This window comes from Pan troglodytes, chromosome 11, assembly GCF_028858775.2.
Source record: "Pan troglodytes isolate AG18354 chromosome 11, NHGRI_mPanTro3-v2.0_pri, whole genome shotgun sequence".
Lineage (NCBI taxonomy): Eukaryota > Metazoa > Chordata > Mammalia > Primates > Hominidae > Pan > Pan troglodytes.
This window is the reverse complement of record NC_072409.2, coordinates 78156267-78180145: the sequence shown is the minus strand read 5'-3', so window position 1 is coordinate 78180145 and position 23879 is coordinate 78156267. Positions and strand designations below refer to the sequence as shown.

At 38.6% G+C, this 23879-nt stretch overlaps 1 protein-coding gene across 10 annotated transcripts in view; it reads left to right on the top strand.

Annotated features, from left to right (window-relative positions):
- Positions 1–5: 5 nt before the first annotated feature.
- The window catches only part of DCAF10 (DDB1 and CUL4 associated factor 10), a 60867-nt gene continuing 36993 nt past the window's right edge, over positions 6–23879 (top strand). For 4 of the 10 annotated variants that reach the window (XM_054658052.2, XM_009456647.5, XM_054658051.2 and 1 more), the window contains exons 1-2: positions 13–651; positions 18383–18496. In XM_054658052.2, the coding sequence (XP_054514027.1) occupies positions 113–651; positions 18383–18496 (653 nt within the window). In that variant the 5' untranslated portion in view covers positions 13–112. Of the gene's footprint in view, positions 652–18382; positions 18497–23879 lie in introns of all 10 variants that reach the window. The other 6 variants (XM_009456648.5, XM_001170070.7, XM_024345640.2 and 3 more) reach the window with 5 other exon arrangements.

The following is a 23879-nucleotide window of genomic DNA, read 5'->3' as shown; positions in this document are numbered from 1 at the left end:
TTTCCAGCCGGTGGGGTTAGGCCGCTGCACGCCGGAAGTGGCAGCTGAACAGGGGCACTGAGGTGTCGGCCGGCGGGGCAGTGGCCCGGAGCGGGGGGCGGGGGCGTTGATCATGTTTCCCTTTGGGCCCCATAGCCCTGGAGGGGACGGATCGGCCGGAGCCGGGGCTGAGGAGCCGACGCCCCACGAGGGGCAGGCAGCAGCCACCGGGCCGCCCTCGCCACTACATCCCGGGGCTGATGCGACCCATCCCCCTCCACCCGCCCGAAGCCCTCGCCGCCCCGGCGCCCCATCGCTGTCCCCGGCCCCGCGCTCCGGAGAGCTAGGGCTGCCTGGAGCTCCGGAGTCCTCAGCTGCCTCCGCCCCGGGAGAGCCGTCACCTCCCTCCCCTCCGTGCCGGCGGCCCGGGCCAGACTGCAGGGCCAAGAGCCGGGGCCGACACGGCCTCGGCGCGGGCCTGGGCGGCCCTGGCGCTAGGCTGTTCGGGTGGCTGAAAGAGCGCAGCCTGGGCCGCGGGCTGTTCGTGGACCCGGCGCGGGACAATTTTCGCACCATGACTAGCCTCTACGGTTCCATCCACCCCGCGGACTCGGTGTACCTCAGCACCCGCACCCACGGCGCCGTCTTCAACCTCGAGTACTCGCCCGACGGGTAAGCGCGGCCCCTCGGAGGGCGGGCGCCCGCCTCCGCCCGGCTCTGCTGCCAGCGGACGGCCGTCCTGGGCTCGCTCCCCCCGCCCGGGCCGAGGTTAGCAAGGCCGTTTGGGGCCGCTGGCCTTCGTGCCTCCTGGCACTTTCTGAAGCGCATTCTCGCCCTTGGAACCCCCAGCCCAGCTTTTTGAGGCAGGCAGGCGGGGCCCCACTTGCTCGCCTTCAGGACTTGGGCTCTGTGAAGGAGAAATGCCCGAAGCTACACAGCGGACCTGTCAGAGCCAGCCCACAACTAGGGCTTTCTGGTACACAGTAGGTGCTCAGTAAATACATTTTGAATAAATGCCCGCTTTCTCCCCATCATCCTAGGCTCGCGTTTTCCTACCTAAACCTGTGTCGGGGTAGGAAAGCTGTAGATTCCTTGCACTCTGTACCTGAACTTGCCATGATGGGGCAAGTGCGTTCCTTTGCTCAAGGAAGATACAGTACTAAGACACTGTAGAGACGTGGCTCTCATGATTTGGGTCATTTGTGAAGTCCCCAGGCTAGACTACAGCCTTTTTCTTGGCTGATTAAACATTTATTGTATGGCTTTGCTTTAAAGGGAACTTTCCAAAATCGTATCTATTTAAAACTTTGTCTTGTCAGTACACAAGTCCGCCATCAAAAGAAAAAATGTGCACAGTTCCACCATGAGGTGACATAGTTAATGTAATTCTTACCCCACCAAAGCCTCTCGGTTGCTAGTTGTTTACTCAGTTGTTCATTCATTCATTCTCTCATTCGGCGTATATTTGTTGAGCACTTGCTATGTTCCAAATGCAGGAGTAACCGTGCTGAGCAAAACCAGCTAATGGCACTGTTTTCATTGAGCCTGGGACTTAATGGTTCAACTAGATAGTAGATAGCCTTACTAAATAATGCATAAAATATATTTGTTAATTGAGATAAAGTCTTGAAGGACTCTGTTATGGACACTGTGTTCACGGATTCCCTGAGGAAGTGGCACCTAAATGAAAATAAAAATGAGTATGAAATAAATTAGTCAAGATAGGGTTGGGAAAGGGATAGAAGTATTTCAGATGGAGATGATTGGTATGTCAAAGGTCGTAGAAGGGCAGCATGTCATGTTACAGGAGGTGAAAAAAAATAGGTTTACAAAGCAAAAAATTTTACTGAAGAAAGACCTGAAGTTGCTAAGGAAGGAGCAAAGGAATAGAAACAGGAGTTACTGTGAGCAAGTAGACTCTATTCCACTTCAATGATGGAAGTGCTTCCTAATCACACGTGGTGCTGGGGTCTCTGGGGTCTCAACAGCAATTGGTTGGAGCATGTAGCAGTGGATGCACACCTGAATAAGGTGGAAAACTGGTGAGAGGAGAAATTATTTTGCTGAAACTTATTCATGGAACCTCGCAGCCTCCTTCCTTCAGCCAAGCCCTATTCCTAAAGTTTCCCTCAAAACACGAACAGTCTGTCCTCAAATATTCAGTTTCTCTCTTCATATCCCGGCCCCTCTCCTCCCAACCTCCTGCCGATACTTTCAGGAATTCAGAAGCAGCTATTTCTACTTTTTGGATGTGGGATTTTAGGTGGGAGTATAATGAGAAGAACAGATTTTAGAGCTGTTAGAATAAGGGATATATTGCTTAGTTTTTGTTTGAATCTAGAATGTATTTTCTCATAACAGTTTTGTAAAAGGTGGTTAGGAACTCTTGCACTTAATTCCATAATTTTAAATTACACAATTAACATATATGCTCATTGTGTAAAACCTAGGCAATAAATGAGCAAAAAATACCTAAACATCGCTTATGATCCCAGAGATTAAATGGATATCTAAGGAAATTTTTACTTTGTGTATGTTTATTTTAATATAAACATGGAATCACTGTTTTGTAGCTTGCTTTTTTTCTTACAGTAAATTGTGAACTGCTTATGTTAATAAATATATTTCTACAACATTAACATTTTTCATTAGTTTAAATAAAACCTCTTTGAACAAATATTTTGTATTTATATCTTTAGGATAAATCCCTAGAATGAGTTATTGTTATGAAGATTTTTATATCTATTGTTAAATTGCCCTCTGCAAAGATCATACTAATTCTCATTACTATATTCTGATTCCTACATTCTAGACACATGCCTGTCTCCTCATACCCTTGGCAACACTGCATACTGCCATTCTTTTTCATGTTTATCAGGGTGATGAGTGAAAATACTTCAGTGTTTTAATTTTTCAGTCTTCTTACTTCATCTAGTATGCCCTACATTTGTGTAGGACTTAAAGTAATTTTACAGATAGATGACATATCCGTGTTAAATGAGGTAATTTCTCATATCTTTCAGTTAAATATGAGTTAAATCAGCTTACCAGGTAGCATAACCACTGTCACCCTCAAGGACTTCTCAATACAGAGAAGGAGGGGGTGACACAGAATGTAAAAATTAAAATTATGAATTTAATAGAGACCACAATATAAGGAATTTGGCAATAAAAAAAGATAAATGGGTTAGAAGGTATTTTCTAAAGAATTCAAAAAATGTTTTAAGTGATAGAAACATTGTCAAAATAAGTGTATCACCTTCTAAAATGACATTTTGAAAAAGTAAAATTGATAATGTTAATAAATTATAGTATGTCAGACCCTGTCAAACTGTCCTCCATGAGAACACATTAGGCACAGCTATAGAGATAATTCACATATTGGAAAATAGAAGCAAAGAAACTAACTAGAATACAGACCTGGAAAACACAGAGATTGAAAATATGAAAAGGAGATTTAGTAACACAGAGCATAGAGAGAAAAAGCATACCATATAGTTAGCCAGAGTTCCTAAAGAAAATAGTCCCAGTTTCTTCAGGAACTCTGGCTAACTATATGGTACGCTTATACCATATAAGCATATCATATGGTGTAAGGGGGACTATTTGAAGACATAATAGCTGAGAACTTTCCAGAATTGAAGAAAGGCACCAAGCCATGATTTAAGAAGCCCAACAAACCCAAGCAAGAATTCTTTCTAGACATATTGTAGTGAAACTGTGGGACAATAAATATAAAATCTTAAAAGACAGAGGAAAAAGGGGCCGGGTGCGGTGGCTCACGCCTGTAATCCCAGCACTTTCGGAGGCTGAGGTGGGTGGATCACCTGAGGTCGGGAGTTCGAGACCAGCCTGACCAACATGGAGAAACCCTGTCTCTACTAAAAATACAAAACTAGCCGAGTGTGGTGGTGCATGCCTGTAATCCCAGCTACTCAGGAGGCTGAGGCAGGAGAATCGCTTGAACTTGGGAGGTAGAGCTTGCGGTGAGCCAAGACCGTACCACTGCACTCCAGCCTGGGCAACAAGAGCAAAACTCCGTTTAAAAAAAAAAAAGTAGAGAAAAAAGGCCTCAAAGGAGCAACTATGAGAGTGATAGCCAATTAGTCTTCAACCATAATATAAATATAGAGACAGTGGTAATTATTTCAATATGCTAGGAAAAAACCCTGAGTCTAGATTTATACCCAACAAACATAGGTTCTTTGTCCTTGCCAAGAACAAAGATGAAATAAATACATATTCAGACAAGGAAAGCTGAGTAAGTTTGCCAGCAGACCTCCAATAAAGGAATTCTAAGTTCAGAGAGAAGGAATGAAGAACAAAAAGTGTTAAATATGTATGTACATGTTAATCTGATAATGTCTTTTGGGATTAATAGAGATGGAACAAAAACAGAAGACAATAATAGCATATAAATTATGAAGTGAGGCCGGGTGTGGTGGTTTATGCCTGTAATCCCAGCACTTTGGGAGGCCGAGGCGGGCGGATCACTTGAGGTCAGGAGTGTGAGACCAGCCTGGCCAACCTGATGAAACCCTGTCTCTACTAAAAATACAAAAAAATTAGCCTGTTGTGGTGGCATACACCTGTAATCTCAGCTACTTGGGAGGCTGAGGCAGGAAAATCACTTGAACCTGGGAGGCAGAGGTTGCAGTGAGCGGAGATCACATCACTGCACTCCAGCCTGGGTGACAGAGTGAGACTCCATCTCAAAGTAAAATAAAAATAAATGATAAGGTGACATTCTAAGTTTTTGTGTATTTGGGGGGATAATATATGTTAACTTTGGGCTTTAATAGGTATTTAAATTTTTCAAGGAACCAAAAGACAAAAATTATAATTTCCAGACTAGTACAAGAAAAAGTACAGAATGAGAAAAAAATTCCAAAAGAAGGCAAGAAAGGAAAAGAAAAAAAGACAAGATATAATAAATAAAAAGCACAAAGAATAGCTGAAAATAAATCCAAACATTACTAGTTGCAATAACTATAAGGTACTAAATATTCTAATTAAAAGACAAAGAGTAGCTTGGCGCAGTGGCTCACGCCTACAATCCCAGCATTTTGGGAAGCCAAGGCAGGTGGATCACTTGAGCCCAGGAGTTTGAGACCACCCTGGGCAACATAAGGAGACCCTGTCTCTACAAAAAGTACAAAAATTAGCTGGTTGTGGTGACGTGCCCCTTTGTCCCAGCTACTCAGGTGGCTGAGGCAGGAGGACCACTTGAGCTCGGAAGGTGGAGGCTGCAGTGAGCCAGGATTGTGCCACTGCACTCCAGCCTGGGCAACAGAGACCCTGTCTTGCAAAAAATAAAATTAAATTAAAAAATAAATAAAAGAACAGTACCTCTTAAAATCTTACTCTTAATGGCATTCGTAGACTACATTCAGGCCTGCTATTCAGCTGATACTGGTTCAGCTATACTAGTTGTTAAAATATTGATATGTCCATAGTGGTTGAACAGTTACTGCCCCAAGCCTGTTAAGTGTCATCTTAATGCTTCATCGCCTTCCTTGGGACTTCCTATAGTAACCAATTATCTAGCAACTAAAGAGTTAAGAACTAGGACAGCAAGAGACTGTCAGCAAACATCTCACTGGAGAACTACAGGGCAGCAGCCATTCTAATTACTCCTCACCCGTGCCTGGCACCCTCCAACACACAAAAAAATCCATAGGCCCAGTGACCGTCTGGCTTCCCTAAGAGTAGGGCTGCCTACCTTTCTCATATCACTCTCACATGGCCCCTTTGGGAACTACAGCCCCGGGAGATCCAGAAAGAAGAGCAGTCAAATGAGAGTAATAGTACTGTACTACCGCAGTTGCCATCAAAATATATTAATTCTCTTGGCACAGTATACATTCCCATGGCAGGATAGAATCTACAGCAGATGATTGAGGCCTGTGGGGATGGTTTATGGATGAATAACTTCTGGGATGCACATCCTTAGTTTTATCATTCTTGTTTAATTTCCCCATTATTTAGATAGGATAAGTGTGCCAACACCCAATGAATACCTGCCTACAGTAGGCATTAATGACACTCATGTTATAAATGAAAATGACTACCAAAATACATCTTTTTCTGTCTACCAGACACATTTAGTTGGGGGAATTAAGAAGCAGAAAGTTTATTAAATGAAGGTTCTGTACCTTGGTGTATGCTGTTAACTGCTGTGTTATGTTACCTCTCACCTGGACTGAGGGGTTAGGTTTAATATAATTAAGTATATCAATAAATTATTTTTGTGACTTAGTTATTAATATATTTAAACAAATATTGAATATATGAAACTAACAGCAAGCACTTGAAGGGCTAAAAACATTTTAAAATATACTTATTGTTACTTCAGCAAAAGCCAAAAAGAGGATTCAGCTCCCATGAACAATTCTGTTGATGTTAAGAGTGATTTCTTTTTTTTAGGCCAGGTATGGCAACTCATGCCTATAATCCTAGCACTTTGGGAGGCTGAAGGTGGAGGATTGCTTGAGCTCGAGTTCAAGACCAGCTGGGGCAACATAGGGAGACCTTGTCTCTACAAAAAATTTTAAAAAGAGTGATTTTTTTTAACGTATCATGACTACAAGTTATTTAATGACTATAAATTTAATGTGGACATTCTTAGAAGGGCTTTATCTAGTTTCCTGTGTCAATTCATGGTTCAGACAAGGGCATCTGTGTCAAATAAAAGATTATGGCTACAATTTCCAAAAATTAATAAATGATTGAAAATTACTAGAATGATTTAATGAACAATTTGAGCTACAATGGTTATCACCTGGTGAGCATTTTTATAATCTATATAGGTTAATTTATTTAGAAAATGTTTTTAAATTTTATTTATGTTAATTTATATTACCACTGAATTTTCTTTTCTTTTTTTTTTTGAGACAGAGTTTCACTCTTGTTGTCCAGGCTGGACTGCAATGGCGCGATCTTGCCTCAATGCAACCTCCAGCTCCCAGGTTCAAGCAATTCTCCTGCCTCAGCCTCCCAAGTAGCCGGGATTACAGGCATGCACCACCACGCTCGGCTAATTTTGTATTTTTAGTAGAGATGAGGTTTCACCATGTTAGTCAGGCTGGTCTTGAACTCCTGACCTCAGGTGATCCACCCACCTCAGCCTCCCAAAGAGCTGGGATTATAAGTGTGAACCACTGTGCCTGGCCTGAATTTTTAACCTCTTTGAATATCACACTTAACTGTATGTAACAGCCGCTTCATCCTTATATTTTTCAAACACACAAGGAACATTTATAAAATTTTCACATATGAGACCACAAGTTTCAAAAGATTGGTATCATACCGAATACAGTTTCTCACCACAATGTGATCACTAGAAGTAAATAAAAAGATAACTAGCTGGCATGGTGGTTCATACCTGTGATCCCAACACTTTGGGAGGCTGAGGCAGGTGGATCACTTGAGCCTGGGAGTTCCAGACCATCCTTACAAAAAATACAAAAATTAGCCAGTTGTGGGGCTCATGCCTATAGTCCCAGCTACTCGGGAGGCTGAGGTGGGAGGATCACTTGAACCCCAGAAGCAGAGGTTGCAGTGAGCCAAAATCGCGCCACTGCACTCCAGCCTGGGCGACAGCCTGGGCGACAGAATGAGACCCTGTCTCAAGAAAAATATTATATATATTATATTATGTAAAAGTATATTATATATAATATAAAATATATAATATATTTATATAATATATAAATATATAAAATATATAATACATAATATAAAAATATAATATATTTATATAATATAATATAAAAATATAAATATATGTTTATATATAAAATTTATATATAAAATATATAAAAATACATATATAAAGTATATATTTATATAAATATATATTATATAAAATATATATTTATATAAAAATATGTATTATATAATATATATTATATAATATATATTACATAAAATATATTTATATATTATATATTATATATTTTATATTTTTGGAAGTCAAGAGACAAGTATAATTAAAAAGATAACCAGAGGCCTGGCACAGTGGGTCACACTTGTAATCCCAGTACTTTGGAAAACTGAGGTGGGAGGATCTGGCAGGAGTTCAAGACCAGCCTGGGCAAGGAAGAGAGACTGTCTACAAAAATTTAAAAATTAGCCTGGTGCGGTGGCATGTGCCTGTGGTCCTAGCTACCCAGGAAGGTGAGGCAGGAGGACTGCTTGAGCTTCAGAGTTTGAGGTTGCCACTGCATTCTAGCCTGGGCGACAGAATGAGACTCTGTCTCAAATTAAAAAAAAAAAAGATAACTAGAAAAGTCTCATTCATTTTCAAAAAGAATTGATAAATTCATGGGTCAAAGGGGAAATTATAATGGAAATTAGAAATGTTCAGAACTAAATGATAATGAAATCATATGTATCAAAACTTGTGGGATACAAGTAAAGCTGTACTTAGTAGGAAAATTATAGTCTTTAATAAACTGATAAGGAAAATTAATGAGCTAAGTATTCATCTCATGAAAGAGAATAGCAAAGTTATCTGCAAATAATAGGAAAATCAATCTAAAGAGAGCAGAAGGAAATATAGTAAAAAAAAAAGGTAGAAATTAGTGAAATTTTAAAAACCATCAGAAATACTGAATAGGGACAAAGTTTTGAAAATACTTATAAAAATGAAAAACATCCATGGTACTAAGAAAATGCACAGATAATATTCAGAATAAAAAGAGGGACATAGGTCGGCACAGTGGCTCACACCTGTAATCCTAGCACTTTGGGAGGCTGAGGCGGGTGGGTCACCTGAGGTCAGGAGTTCGAGACCAGCCTGGCTAACATGGCGAAGCCCTGACTCTACTCAAAATACAAAAATTAGCCAGGCGTGGTGGTGGGCGCCTATAATCCCAGCTACTCCGGAGGCTGAGGCAGGAGAATCGCTTGAACCCGAGGGGCGGAGGTTGCAGTGAGCCAAGACTGTGCCACTTCACTCCAGCCTGGGCAAAAGAGCGAAACTCTGTCTCAAATTAAAAAAATAAAAGGGTTTTAATGTCAGGGGGGCGGGGCGGCCGTGCGCGGTGGCTCACGCCTGTAATCCCAGCATTTTGGGAGGCCAAGGCGGCTGGATCACCTGAGGTCAGGAGTTTGAGACCAGCCTGGCTAACATGGTGAAACCCCATCTCTACTAAAAATACAAAAAAGTAGCTGGGCATGGTGGCAAACGCCTGTAATCCCAGCCACTCAGGAGGCTGAGACAGGAGAATCACTTGAACCTGGGAGGCGGAGGTTGCAGTGAGCTGAGATTGCGCCACTGCACTCCAGCCTGGGCAACGAGAGCGAAACTCCATCTTAAAAAAAAAAAAAGTTGGGGGGACAATTTTATATGCAAGAAGTAGATTGTTTGGACCAAACTTCCAACTGAGAATAATCAGAAAAGCTAGAGAAAATATTAAATATTTAATGTAAGATATAGAAAGCTTATGTGTGAGGGGATTAGAGCATTATCAGGGAAATGAAGAAATTGCAGGGTCAAGTTCTAAAAAATAGGAAAGCCAGTGATGTGAGCCCAGCATTTGAGCTCGCTTCTCTGAGAGGCATCTGTCAATCTCAAAAGCAGCAGCAGCAATGAGGCTGAATGGTATTTCTTTCTTTCTTTCTTTCTTTTTTTTTTTTGAGACAGAGTTTCATTCACTGTTGTTGCCCAGGCTGGAGCGCAATGGCGCGATCTTGGCTCATTGCAACCTCTGCCTCCCGGGTTCAAGCGATTCTCCTGCCTCAGCCTCTGGATTAGCTAGGATTATAGGCGCCCGCCACCACGCCCGGCTAATTTTTGTATTTTTAGTAGAGACGGGCTTTCTCCATGTTGGTCAGGCTGGTCTCGACCTCCTGACCTCAGGTGATCTGTCCGCCTCGGCCTCCCAAAGTGCTGGGATTACAGGCTTCAGCCACTGCGCCTGGCCTCTGAATGGTATTTCTAATGGACTCATGGGTGGGATAGATGAGATTACAAGAATTGCAATTTAGGATCCGCAATTTAGGTTTGGGATTGAAACTCCCCTCCCCCCACCCAGTATACCCTAGGACTAAAGGTGAATCCAGAATCGACAGTACTCATGGGGACTAAAGGCCAGCTTCAAATAATCTCATTCCCTACGTAGATTAAGAAGACCTCAGATTGCCAGCACCTCTACTCTAGTTTACTTGTCGTAATTAAAGATGAATCTTCTATGGAAGAAGAAAATATGCAGCTGAGTGCCGTGGCTTACACCTTTAATCCGAGTTCTTTGGGAGGCTGAGGAGGGAAGATTAATTGAGGCCAGGAGTTGGAGACCAGTCTGAGCAACATAGCGAGAGATCCCATATCTGCAAAAAATTTAAAAATTAGCTGGGCAAGGTGGTGTGCGCCTGCCATACTAGCTACTCTGGAGGCTGAGGTGGGAGGATTGTTTAAGCCCAGGCGTTTGAGGTTACAGTGAGCTATAATCACATCACTACACTTCAGCCTGGGTGACCAAGCAAGACCCTGTCTCTAAAGAAATTTTTTTAAAAAGATAATATATCATCCAGTGCTTTAAATTATCCCTATAATTTTTGTATACAGTGACGAGCACTAGTACAAAGAGATTCGTTGTCTGAAAAACCAAGAAAATCAGCAAACAATAGAAATAGACCCACAGGAGATCTGACATTAAAACTATTTAATATGTTCAAGGAATTATAAGATGGAGAAATTTAGCAGAGAACTAGAAGCTAAAAAAAGAAAACCCTAGAACTAAAAAGTACAGTAACTGATAAAAACTCACTGGATGATTTAACAGCAAACTGGACACAGCTGAAGGATTTGTGAGCTTGAGAATAGATGAGAAAAAAATATACAGAATAAAGTTCAGATTTACCAAAATGGGACATAGAGATGAAGATATGTCATAAGATACAGGGAAAAGATCTTATAAATATAAATGGAGTTTCAGAAAGATATTAAAGAGAATGAAGATAAATCAATATTTGAACAGATAATGGATGACAATTTTAAAAATTAACAAAAGACATTGTAGATTCAAGAAAGGCTATACATCTCAAGCAAGAGAAAGACAAAAAAAGCAGGCCAGGCATGGTGGCGCACCCCTGTAGTCCCAGCACTTATGGAGGCTGAGGTAGTTGGATCTCTTGAGCTCAGGAGTTTGAGACCAGCCCGGCCAACATGGCAAAACCCTGACTCTACAAAAAAATTAGCTGGGTGTGGTGGCATGCGCCTGTGGTCCCAGCTATTCAGGAGGCTGAAGAAGGAGGATCACTTGAATCTGGGAGGTCAAGGCTGCAGTGAGCTGAGATTGCGCCACTGCATTCCAGCGCCACCACACTCCAAACCTTCTGAAACAACTGCTTCAAAAACAAAAAAAAAACCTTCCAACTGCTTTAAAAACAAAAACAAAAATCCCTACCAACTTCTTCAAAAACAAACAACAAAAAAAAAAGAAGAAAAAAAGACAGAAATATAAAGCCACACTTAGCTACAAGAGTAAAGCTGCTAAAACTAAAATAAAACATACATGCACAAAGACAAAGAAAATCTTAAAAGCAGCTAGAGGAAAGAGATAGATTACTTTCAAAGGAGGCTCAAAAAGAGAGCTAAGTTCACTGCAGAAACAATGGAAGTCAAGAGACAAAGATATTTCCAGACAAATATTGAGAGAATTTGCCACTATCAGATCTACACAGAAACAGGTAACAAAATTATTCTTTAGGAGGAAGGAAAAAGGTGGAAGATCAGAGGTACAGGAAAGAATGAAAAGAACAAAAATAAATATGCGTGTAAATCAAAATGAATGTTAACTTTTTTTTCTTTTTTTTAGACAGAGTCTCTCTCTGTCATCCAAGCTGGAGTGCAGTGGCATGAACACTGCTCACTGCAGCCTTGACTTCCTGGGCTCAAGTAATCCTCTTGCCTCTGCCTTTTGTGTAGCTGGGACCACAGGCACACGCCAGCATGGCTGGCTAATTTTTTTATTTTTTGTAGAGACAAGGGTCTCAGTTTGTTGTCCAGGCTGGGAATGGTATAAAACATGAAAAATTTTAGTAGAGCATTAAATTTATATATAATTATATCTAAAAAATTAAATATTAGGATGGGATAAAGGAAGTTGAAGTGAGCTAAGGTTCTTGCATCATCCAGGAAGTAATAATTATGTACTTCACTTTAAAAAGTTGATGCATGATGTTAGCTCTTTAGGTATTCGCTAAAAGAAGAGTAAAAGAATATATTTAACATACTAAATAGCATATGGGGAGATATCAATAGCAAATGTATATATATTCTTAGAGATGGGGTCTTGCACTGTTGCCCAGGCTGGAGTTCATTGGTGCTGTCACAGCTCACGGCAACCTCCAACTCCTGGGCTCAAGCAATCCTCCCACCTGTCTCCTGGGCAGCTAGGACTGCAGCCATAAGCCACTATGCCTGGCCATTTTATTTTTTTATAGAGATAGGGTCTCCACATGTTGTCCAGGCTGATCTCCAACTCCTGGCCACAAGCTATCCTCCTGCCTTGGACTCCTAAAACACTAGGATTACAGGCATGGGCCAATGTGCCTGGCCAAAAAAATGTTTAAAGCAACTGAAAAGGGACATAGAACAGACAGGACAAATGGAAAGTAAATTCTCTGGTGACAGATTTCAACTCAAAGATTGCTAGTAGTTACATTAAATGTAGTTTGACTGAGACAATGATTGTCAGATCAGATTTTTAAAAACTGCTTACAGAAGACATACCTGAAATGTAAGGATACGCAAAGTTTTAAAGTAAAAGGATGTCAAGGCATACCACTGCTAGCATTAGCTAAATGAAAGTTGGTGTGTTATGTTAATATCAGACAACACAAAAAACAAATTCATACAATTTCCAAGCATTGAGATTAAGCAGTTTGTTTTTCAATGAAAGTTCAGGAAATAAATAACTAGAAAATCTCTTTATTTTTGGAAATGCTCTTTTAAATAACTTGTGAGTCAAAGAAGAAATCACAGTATAAATTATAAAATATTTGAAACTGAATGATGAAAACACCATCAAAATTTGTGCAATTGCAGCTGAAGCCATGTATAGAGGAAAATCTTAGATCCCTAAATGCAGATATTAGAAAAGAAGAAAGCCTGAATTGTCAATAAGCTAAGTGAGCATCCATCTCAAGAACTTTGAAACAGAACAACAAATTATACCCAAAGAAGGTAAAAAGAAGGAATAGAGATCAGAGTGCAATTGAACCACTTTGAAACTATTTGTCACTATATATATATATATTTTTGTTGTTGTTGTTGTTGTTGTTGTTGAGATGGAGTCTCATTCTGTCACCCAGGCTGGAGTGCAATGGCACGATCTCAGGTTACTGCAACCTCTGCCTCCCGGGTTCAAGCGATTCTCCTGCCTCAGCCTCCCAAGTAGCTGGAATTACAGGCATGTGCCACCACGCCGGCTTTTTTTTTTTTTTTTTTTTTTTAGTAGAGATGGGTTTCACCATGTTGGCCAGCCTGGTCTCAAACTCCTGACCTTGTGATCCGCCCGCCTCGGCCTCCTAAAGTGCTGGGGTTACAGGCGTGAGCCACCACGCCCGGCCTTCAGTTTTTTTTTTAAGAGGCAGGGTCTTGCTGTGTTGCCAGGCTGGTCTCAAACTCCTGGGCTCAAGTGATCCTCCTGCCTCAGCCACCCAAAGTGCTGGAATTATAGGTGAGAGCCACTGTGTCTGGCCTTTAAAGTTTAAAAATAGAAACAGAGGATATTGTGAACAACTTCATGCCAATAAAATTCTAAAGTTCAATGAAATAGGCTAATTCCTAGAAAAGTAGAAATTACCAAAACTGACATTAGTAAAAGATTAGAAAGTAGTATCATAACCAATAATACTGCATCAGTAGTTAGGTCTAGATGGTTTTATAGACTAGCACTACCAAATTTACAAGAAATAAATAATCCCAATTTATATAAACTATTCCAGTGTATAAAATAACAAGGGCCATTCTTAATTCATTCTATGATGTTAGCATACACTTTATACCAAAATCTGACATGAATAGCACAAGAAAGCAAAATTACCATGCAATTTCACTGAAGAATAAAGATAGAAAAATCATAAACAAAATATTAGCCAACCGAATCTAGCAATGAGGTAAAAATAAAAGACTGATTTGAAATTAGAAAGTAAATTAATGTAAATAACTACATTAATATATTAAAGGAAAAATATAGGAGTATCTCAATAAATGCTGAAAAATCTCTTACACAGTTTGACATATATTCATGAAAAGAAAGCTTAGCAAAATTGAAACAGAACTTTCCTTAATCTAATAGTAGGAATCTGCCCAAAAAACCTACAGCAAACATTGTACTTAATGATGAAATGTTGAATATATTCTTGAAGATCAGGAACAAGATGAGTGCCTGCTATTAACACTTCTATTCAACATTGTTCTGAAAGTCCTAGTCAGTATAACAACCAAAAAGAGAAGGAAACAGGTTTTTAAAAAGAAGAACAGTCTGGGCATGGTGGCTCACGCCTGTAATCCCAGCACTTTGGGAGGCCGAGGCAGGTGGATCACCTGAGGTCAGCAGTTCGAGACTAGCCTGGCCAACATGGTGAAACCCTGTCTCTACTAATAATACAAAAATTAGCTGGGCATCATGGCACACGCCTGCAGTCCCAGCTACCCAGGAGGCTGCGGCAGGAGAATCACTTGAACCCGGGAGGCGGAGGTTGCAGTGAGCTGAGATCACGCCATTGCACCCCAGCCTGGGCAACAAGCGCAAAACTCTGTCTCCAATAAAAAAAAAAAAATAGGAAGAACAAAGCAATTATTTTTAGATGGTATTATTATCAACCAAAAACCCCCAAAAATAGAATAGTAAGATTGATTGATAAATAATCAATATTTAAAAATCAGTTACATTTCTGTATACCAGCAATAAGCAAAGCCAAAAAAATTTTTTTTGAGACAGGGTCTTGGTCAGCTAGGCTGGAGTGCAGTGGCATGATCATAGCTCACTACAGCCTCAACCTCCCTGACTCAGCTGATCCTCCCACCTCAGCCACCCAAATAGCTGGGACTACAGGTGTGCACCATCATACCTGGCTAATTTTTAAATTTTTTGTAGAGACAAGGTCTCACTGTGTTGCACAGGCTGGTCTCAAACTCCTGAGCTCAAGCAATCTTTCCTCCTTGGTCTCCCAAAATTCTGGGATAACAAGAATAAGCCACTGTGTCCAGCATAAGCAAAAATTTTAAAAGAACATTTATTCAAATATAAAAAAAAATCAAGTGCCCAGGAATAAGTTCAACAGAAGGTAGGCATGGGCCATATGGAGGAAACTATACAATTTTGTTGAGAGAATTACAGAAGATTTAAATAAATGGAGATAGATTATGTTAATGGATTGGAAGATTCCATATTGTAAAGATAGCAGTTCCATTACAACTTTTTGGGCCACGCGCGATGGCTCATGCCTGTAATCCCAGCACTTTGGGAGGCTGAGGTGGGTGGGTCACCTGAGGTAAGGAGTTAGAGACCAGCCTGGCTAGCATGGTGAAACCCCGTTTCTACTAAAAATACAAAAAGTTAGCTGGGCATGGTGGCACATGCCTGTAATCCCAGCTACTTGGGAGGCTGAGGCAGGAAAATCTTTTGAACCCAGGAGGCAGAGGTTGCAGTGAGCTGAGATTGTGCCATTGCACTCCAGCTTGGGCAACAAGAGCAAAACTCTGTCTCAAAAAAAACAACACAACCTTTTGGTATTAATAGATTTAATATAATCTCAATTAACATCTGCACCTGGGGTGTGTGTGTGTGTGTGTATACATAAATTGATATGTTGATTCTAATTGTATAAGGATGGTCAAAGATCCAAGATTTACTCAGATACTCTAAGAAAATCTTTAATGTGTGGGAAAATGTGCATATTACTGTATGAGGTAAATCAATATTGTATCATATAAATTCTACCTAAGTAATCTGTAAAGTCAGTGCATTTCAATAAAATTTCAACAAAATTTTTTAACAGAACCTGACATGGTATATATAAAATTTACTTGAAGAGAAAGCATAGTATTAGCCAAGAAAAAGTGTTTGTAAAGCAAATGAAGGAGTCTTGCTTTGCCACATAGCAAATATATCATAAGCCTTCTAGAAATTAAGATAGTGTGATGTTGCATAGAATACCAATATACAGTCGAAGAACAAAACTTGTATGTAGTGAAGATGGCATTATAAACCAATGTAAATAAGATCAGCCTTGATACTGGGACAAATTGTGTACCAGCAATAAACAAAGCAATATGTATCTTTTAAACAAATATGTATATTTTAAAAGATACATATCATACCATGTACAAAAATATACTATAATTTGATTCAAACAAAGCAATAACTAACAGTTTTATAGATCCCTTTTATACAATGTTCAAGATTAAGAATCTCCCAAAGGTTGGCTTTGTGTGGTGGCTCACACCTATAATCCCAGCAATTTGGGAGGCTGAGGCAGGAGGATCACTTGAGGTTTGAGACCAGCCAGGGCAACACGGTGAAACCCTGTCTCCATTAAAAATACAAAAATTAGTGGGGTGTGGTGGCGGGTGCCTGTAATCCCAGTTACTCTGGAGGCTGAGGCAGGAGAATCACTTGAACCAGGGAGGTGGAGGTTGCAGTGAACTGAGGTCACGCCACCGCACTTCAGCCTGGGTGATAGAGCGAGACTTCGTCTCAGAAAAAAAGAATCTCCCAGAGTCTGGGACTGGTGGTTCATGCCTGTAATCCCAGAGTTTTGGGAGGCTGATGTGGGAGGATCACTTGAGGCCAGGAATTTGAGACCAGCTTGAGCAACATAGTGTGATCCCATCTCCACCAAAAAAAAAAGTCTCCCAGAATCATTGATTCACTATTTATGCACAAAAGGGAAAAAAGTTCATTTCAGGGTTCTTCTGACTTACAAAAAGAAATAGCTATTTATATGTCTTCAAAAATTACAAATATTAATTTGAATATTTTTACTCCCGATGACTAGCATAAAAAATTTCAGATATTATTAAACTTTGAAGTCCAAATGTCTTAAAAAAGGGTTTATGCAGACAAGTCCATGATTAGTAAATATAGAAAAGATTTCAACTTTTTTTTTTTTGAGACAGAGTCTTACTCTGTCACTCAGGCTGGAGTGCAGTAGCGTGATCTTGGCTCACTGCAACCTCCGCCTCCTGGGTTCAAGCGATTCTCCTGCCTCAGCCTCCCAAGTAGCTGGGACTACAGGCCCCCACCACCACACCTGGCTAACATTTTTTGAATTTTTAGTAGAGACAGGGTTTCATTATGTTGGCCAGTCTGGTCTCGAACTCCTGACCTTGTGATCCACCCACCTCGGTCTCCCAAAGTACTGGGATCACAGGCGTGGGCCACTGCACCCGGCCAAGATTTCAACTTAATGGTTGTTTTTTAATCTCCCACTTTACCTAAAAAGTTTGTTCTGAATAGAAAAGTTTTTGGCTATTTATTCTATCTTACGTACGTTCATCTTAGTTGTATAAAATACACAGGATTTCATTTGCTAGAAATGAAATGAATCTGAAAGAGCAGGGCCCACAAAAAACTTATACTTAATCAAAATAAATAGAATAAAATACAATAGATTTTCACAAATCAAAACAAGGTTTGTAAAAGGTTTATAAAAATATAACTTTGCAGTGGGGAAGGCCTGAAACAAGAGACAAACCTAAAAAACCATGAAGGAAAAGACTGATAAGTTTGACTATGTTTAACTGCTCTGATAGGTTATATGCCAGATATTTTCCAGTACATTTTATTGACAGTGATGAAGAAATATATAATTTGGTTGTATATGAATTTCCCCTAAGTTGTCTCATCAATGTACATTTTTTTGGCAACCACCTTTTTTATTTAAAAATATGTTTTGCAGTTCTTTCATATTCATATAAAGCTACCCCTTTTTAACTTCTCTACAGTATTTCAAAGTATTGTGTACTATGGCTTGTATAATCAGTCACTCCCTGTGTCATGTACATTTAAGATACTTTGAATTTCTCCTTTTTACAATGAAGCATATCTTTATATGTCTCTTTGTATTTGTAAGTAATTAGTTCTCTAGATTAAATTCCCAGAAAAAATTGCTGAGTCAAAACATATGCCCATTTTAAATTCTGATACTTTAGAGGTGCTGTCCAAACATAAGCTGTACCAGATTATACTCCACGATAATGTATGAGAGTACCATTTCCTACTACTCTTGCCAACCACAGATAGTATCAATCTTTTAAACATTTGCTACTAACATGGGCAAAAAAAAAAGTTATTTACCTATAGCTTGTGTAATTATAAATAAGTGAACATCAATAACCAGCGAATGCTAGAAAACTAAACAAGATAAATGTGTCATTTGCTTTCAGGTCAGTGCTGACAGTTGCTTGTGAACAAACTGAAGTTCTGCTTTTTGACCCTATATCTTCAAAGCACATAAAAACACTTTCTGAAGCTCATGAAGACTGTGTAAATAATATCAGGTTAGTATTTTAGTGAAAAAGTGAACTTTATCAGTGTGGCCCAAAATGTTCTGTTTTGGAAGTTAGTGAAAATGAAAATGTTTAATGCCTTATCCAGCACTGCTAGATGATCCACATTGTGAATTGTGAATCTAATCCCTTATAAAACTAATCCTTTAATTACAAAACTTACTCTTAGCTATGTTGGATTGGAATGTTTCTGAAATACATTTCTAACTTCTATATAATTTTACCTTTTCATATATTAGGGTCATCATTATGAACCTCAGCCATGTATTATGCTAGTCCTGTAATGCCTTTGTGCTAATGATTTGTGTAGAATGATGGCAGTCCCATTGCTTAGCACCTCTCACTTCCACCCCACCACTCTCTGCAGAAATACAGACTGTTAAGAGGAAAAAGTACATGCACAGACAATTTCTCTGTAGCATCATTGGAAGCTCCTTAATTTTCAATAATGTGGGAAGTGAATTATAATTGAGTAGTTTGGTGATTAATATTCAGTCATTAAAATGATGGTCATAGAGACTACATAGCAACATAGACAAATGCTTCGCATAATACAGGGTAAAATTGTGATAAGAATTATACAAATAGGAGATGATACAGAAGAAAAAGATTAAAAGGAAATATTTTAAAATTCTAACAGTAGTTAAAATGGATGGATTATGAGTAATTTTCTATTTTTTCTATGTAATGAGATTATATTACTTTTATAATTATTACTTTTAATTTTCTAAAAAAAGAAATAGGTAAATTACTAGTCAACGTAACATACTGGGTGTTTTGATGTAACTCCTATGCTCGAAACACATAGAAGAATAAATTAAATAGCACAAAAAGTATAGCCAGGTTCTGAAACAACATAAACATCTTTGTGGGCCAGAAATGAAACACGGACACAAAGTTTTAAACAGGGCTGAAACCACAGACCAGCTGGCTTTCAGTCTAGCACTGACAGCTAGTAGTTTTGCTCCTGTCAGGTAAAAGGATTAAGAAGTGCTTAAGTGTTTCATGCGAGGCAGGAACCAGAGCCAGAATCACTACATGAAGTCCGGGGTTTGGTTAAAATATCTGTCTTATTTATGAAAGGCTGAAAAGAGAAAAGAGCTATTTACTACCCGAGACTATAAGTTTTAGCTGATAAAAACACAGCCTCATCAATAGCTATTGAATGAAGCCACTTGCTGAGTCAGTAACTGAATGTCTATGTATGATATTTCCAGTATCATGATTAAAATGGAGCCCTGAAATGTCATTATAAGGCCTAGTTGTGGACTGGGGGCCCAGATGGCCAAGTGGGAGCAACTCTGAAACCATTAAATAGGAGGAGAGAGAGAAATTAAAAACCTTTTCTATTCAAAAGAAACCTATAACCCAAATTCTAAAATTTATAAAGACATATAATATTAATATAACAAAATCAGCCACCAAAACATTCATTTCTCTGGATGAAATTAATTTTATGGAGCAGTTCAACAAAGGCTTTATTTTAAAAAATAAATTATGTATTTATTTTTGACTAGTAATAGATGCACGTAGTACAAAATTCAAAGGTACAAAAAGGGTAAACAGTGAAAAGTAAGTCTATCTCCACCTCTTTCACCTAGCCACCCAGTTTCCCTCCCCAAAGGCAACCACTGTTACCCATTTCTTGCTATCCTTTCTAAGATAATTGTTGCATATACAAACATATATATATATATATACACACACACTCACACATATGTACATTTTTATATAAATGGTAGCATTTACACATATTATTATTTACCTTGCCTTTTTCACTTAATAACATGTTTAGAGATCATTTGATATTAATACCCATGGGATTACCTTATTCTTTTTAATAGCTGCATGGTATTCCAATGATTGGGAGAAACTTTTAAGCCTTTAACTTTTGCTTTTAACTTTAACTTTTAAGGATGCTCAGAGAAATAAATTAAGGATACGTTCCAATTAAAGAGAGCTTAAAAACTGAAACAAAAGAGATTGAACAAGAAGAAGTCAATGTAGTAAAGAACTAGCTAGAACTCTTAGAAATTAAAAATGTCAAGCTGCCCAGAAATAAATCCAAATACTTACAGCCAACTGATCTTGGACAAAGCAAACAAAAACATAAAGTGGGGAAAGGACACCCTTTTCAACAAATGGTGCTAGGATAATTGGCTAGCCACATGTAGGAGAATGTAACTGGATTCTCATCTCTCACTTTATACAAAAATCAGCTCAAGATGGATTAAGGACTTAAACCTAAGACCTGAAACTATAATAAAAAAAACCCTTCTAGACATTGGCTTAGGCAAGGATTTCATGACCAAAACCCCAAAAGCAATTGCAATAAAGATAAAGATAAATAGCTGGGACCTAATTAAACTAAAGAGATTTGGCATGGCGAAAGGAACAGTCGGCAGAATAAACAGACAACCCACAGAGTGGGAGAAAATCTTCGCAATCTATACATCTGACAAAGGACTAATATCCAGAATCTACAACAAACTCAAATCAGTCAAAAAAAAACAACAATCAATCCCATTAAAAAAGTGGGCTAAGGAAATGAATAGATAATTCTCAGAAGAATAATTCTTCATATGACCAACAAACATATGAAAAAATGCTGAACATCACTAATGATCAGGGAAATGCAAATCAAAACCATAATGCGATACCGCCTTACTCCTGTAAGAATGGCCATAATCAAAAAATCAAAAAACAGTAGATGCTGGTGTGGATGTGGTGATCAGGAACACTTCTACACTGCTGGTGGGAATGTAAACTAGTACAGCCGCTATGGAAAACAGTGTGGAGATTCCTTAAAGAACTAAAAGTAGAACTACCATTTGATCCAGCAATTCCACTACTGGGTATCTACCCAGAGGAAAAGAAGTCATTATTTGAAAAAGATACTTGCACACGCATGTTTATAGCAGCACAATTCACAATAGCCAAATCGTGGAACCAACCCAAATGCCCATTAATCAATGAGTGGATAAAGAAACTGTGATATATATATATATGATGGAATATTACTCAGCCATAAAAAGGAATGAATTAACAGCATTTGCAATGACCTGGATGAGATTGGAGACTATTATTTTAGGTGAAGTAACTCAGGAATGGAAAACCAAACATCATAGGTTCCCACTGATATGTGGGACCTAAGCTATGAGGACATAAAGGCATAAGAATGATACAATAGACTTTGGGGACTTAAGGGGAAGAGTGGGAGGTTGGGCAAAGGATAAAAGACAACAAATATGATGCAGTGTATACTGCTTGGGTGATGGGTGCACCAGGGTCTCACAAATCCCCACTAAAGAACTTACTCATGTAACCAAATACCACCTGTATTCCAATAACTTACAGAAAAATAAAATAAAATTTAAAAAAAGTCAAGCTGGGCTTGGTGTCTTGCACCTGTAATCCCAGCAACTTGAGAGGCTGAGGCAGGAGGATCACTTGAGCCCAGGAGTTCAAGGCAGCAGTGAGCTATGATTGCATCACTGCTCTCAGCCTAGGTGACAGAGCAAGACTCTATCTTTATAAAAAGAAAGAAAAAGAAATTATGTAGTTGGTATATAAAAAACTCAATAGATGGGATAAACTTTACCTTTTACACTATTGATAAATGAATTAATGAGTTAGAATATAGCACTTAAAATTCACACAGAACACATAAAAAAGGTTAAAATATGAAAAAGTAGTTGAAAGACAGGATTAATTGAGAGATTACAGTGTATAGTTATAGAAAAATATTGGTAGAAAACTAAATTTTTGAAGATAACAATGGCTGAGAATTTTTAGCGCTGAAGGGCCTGAGACATCAAATCAAAAGTGAACTTTATAGTGTTTGCAGTTTAAATAAAGATAAATCTGCATCTAGACAGGTTGTGGTGAAACTCTAGAATACCAAAAGTCAAGAGAAAATCTTAGAAGCCACCAAAGTTAGAAGCCAGATTACCTACAGAAGTACAATAATTACAGAAACAGGTTTCTCATTAGCAATAGTTGATATCAGGAGAAAATGGAGTAATATTAATATCTTCAATATGAAGGTAAAATAATGTTCAATACCATGTTATGTCCAGGGAAACTGTTAATCCAGACTAAAGAATTGTAATTAGGTAAAATGTTAACTGTTATTAAGAGAAAAGAATTTAGGAGTTTTTTTTGGGGGGGGTACATGTAAAACAAAATAAAAACTAAAACTCTAAATTAGCACTATCCAATAAAAATGTAATGCCAATCACATATGTAATTTTTAATTTTATAGTAGTCACACTAAAAAAGAAAAAAGAGGTAAAATTAATTTTTAATAATTTATTTAACCCAGTATGTCCAAAATATTATCATTTCAACATGTAATCAATATAAAAATTGAGATATTTTACTTTCATTTTTTTCATGCTGTCTTCAAAATCCAGTTTGTATTTTATACTTAGAGCACATCTTTTTTTTTTTTTTTTTTTTTTTGAGACAGAGTCTCACTATGTTGCCCAGGCTGGAGTGCAGTGGCGTGATCTCAGCTCACTGCAACCTCTGTCTCCTGGACTGAAGCAATTCTTGTGCCTCAGCCTCCTGAGTAGCTGGGATTACAGGCATGTGCCACCACAGTCAGCTAATTTTTGTATTTTTAGTAGAGATGGGGTTTCACCACGTTGGCCAGGCTGGTCTCGAACTCCTAACCTCAAATGATCTACCTGCTTCAGCCTCCCAATGTGCTGGGATTACAGGCATCAGGCACCATGCCCAGTCATTAGAGCACATCTTAATTCAGACTGCCTGCCTATCAATGACTCAAAAGCAGATGTAGGTAATGGCTACATTACCAAATTGGACAGTGTGGTTCTAGATAGTAACAACAAATAGATTGCATGCACAGGGGAGTTTTGTTAAGTGGGAAGGTATAATATGTTAAGGCCCTCTTCATGTTCAAGAGGAAGATAAAAATATTAAGTAATTCAGACTCTTCTAGCAAAATGTATAATTAAATATATGTGATAAAAAAACTGAAAAGATTTAACTAAAATAATGGAAATACAAACCATTATAGCTCTCAAAGCAGCAGAAGGGCAAAAGAGAATATTGAAAACTTAATCAGTTCAGTAAAAGACAGGATAGTTTTAAAAAGTAAAAAAAAAAAATTTAAATGAAGAATAGGGATGATAAATAGAATATAGAAAATGAGAAGTAGAAAGAGTTCCAAATATATGAGTAGTTCAAAGTAAATATAGATTAATTTTCTTTAAGAGTCAACAATTTGAATAAAAAGCCAAATTATTTATCTGTTGCTCTATCGATAGATGTTTAGCAATGCCAAAAATAAAACCACTGAGAAATGGGAAAAGAAAACTGATAGAAATTATCAATATCAGACAGATGA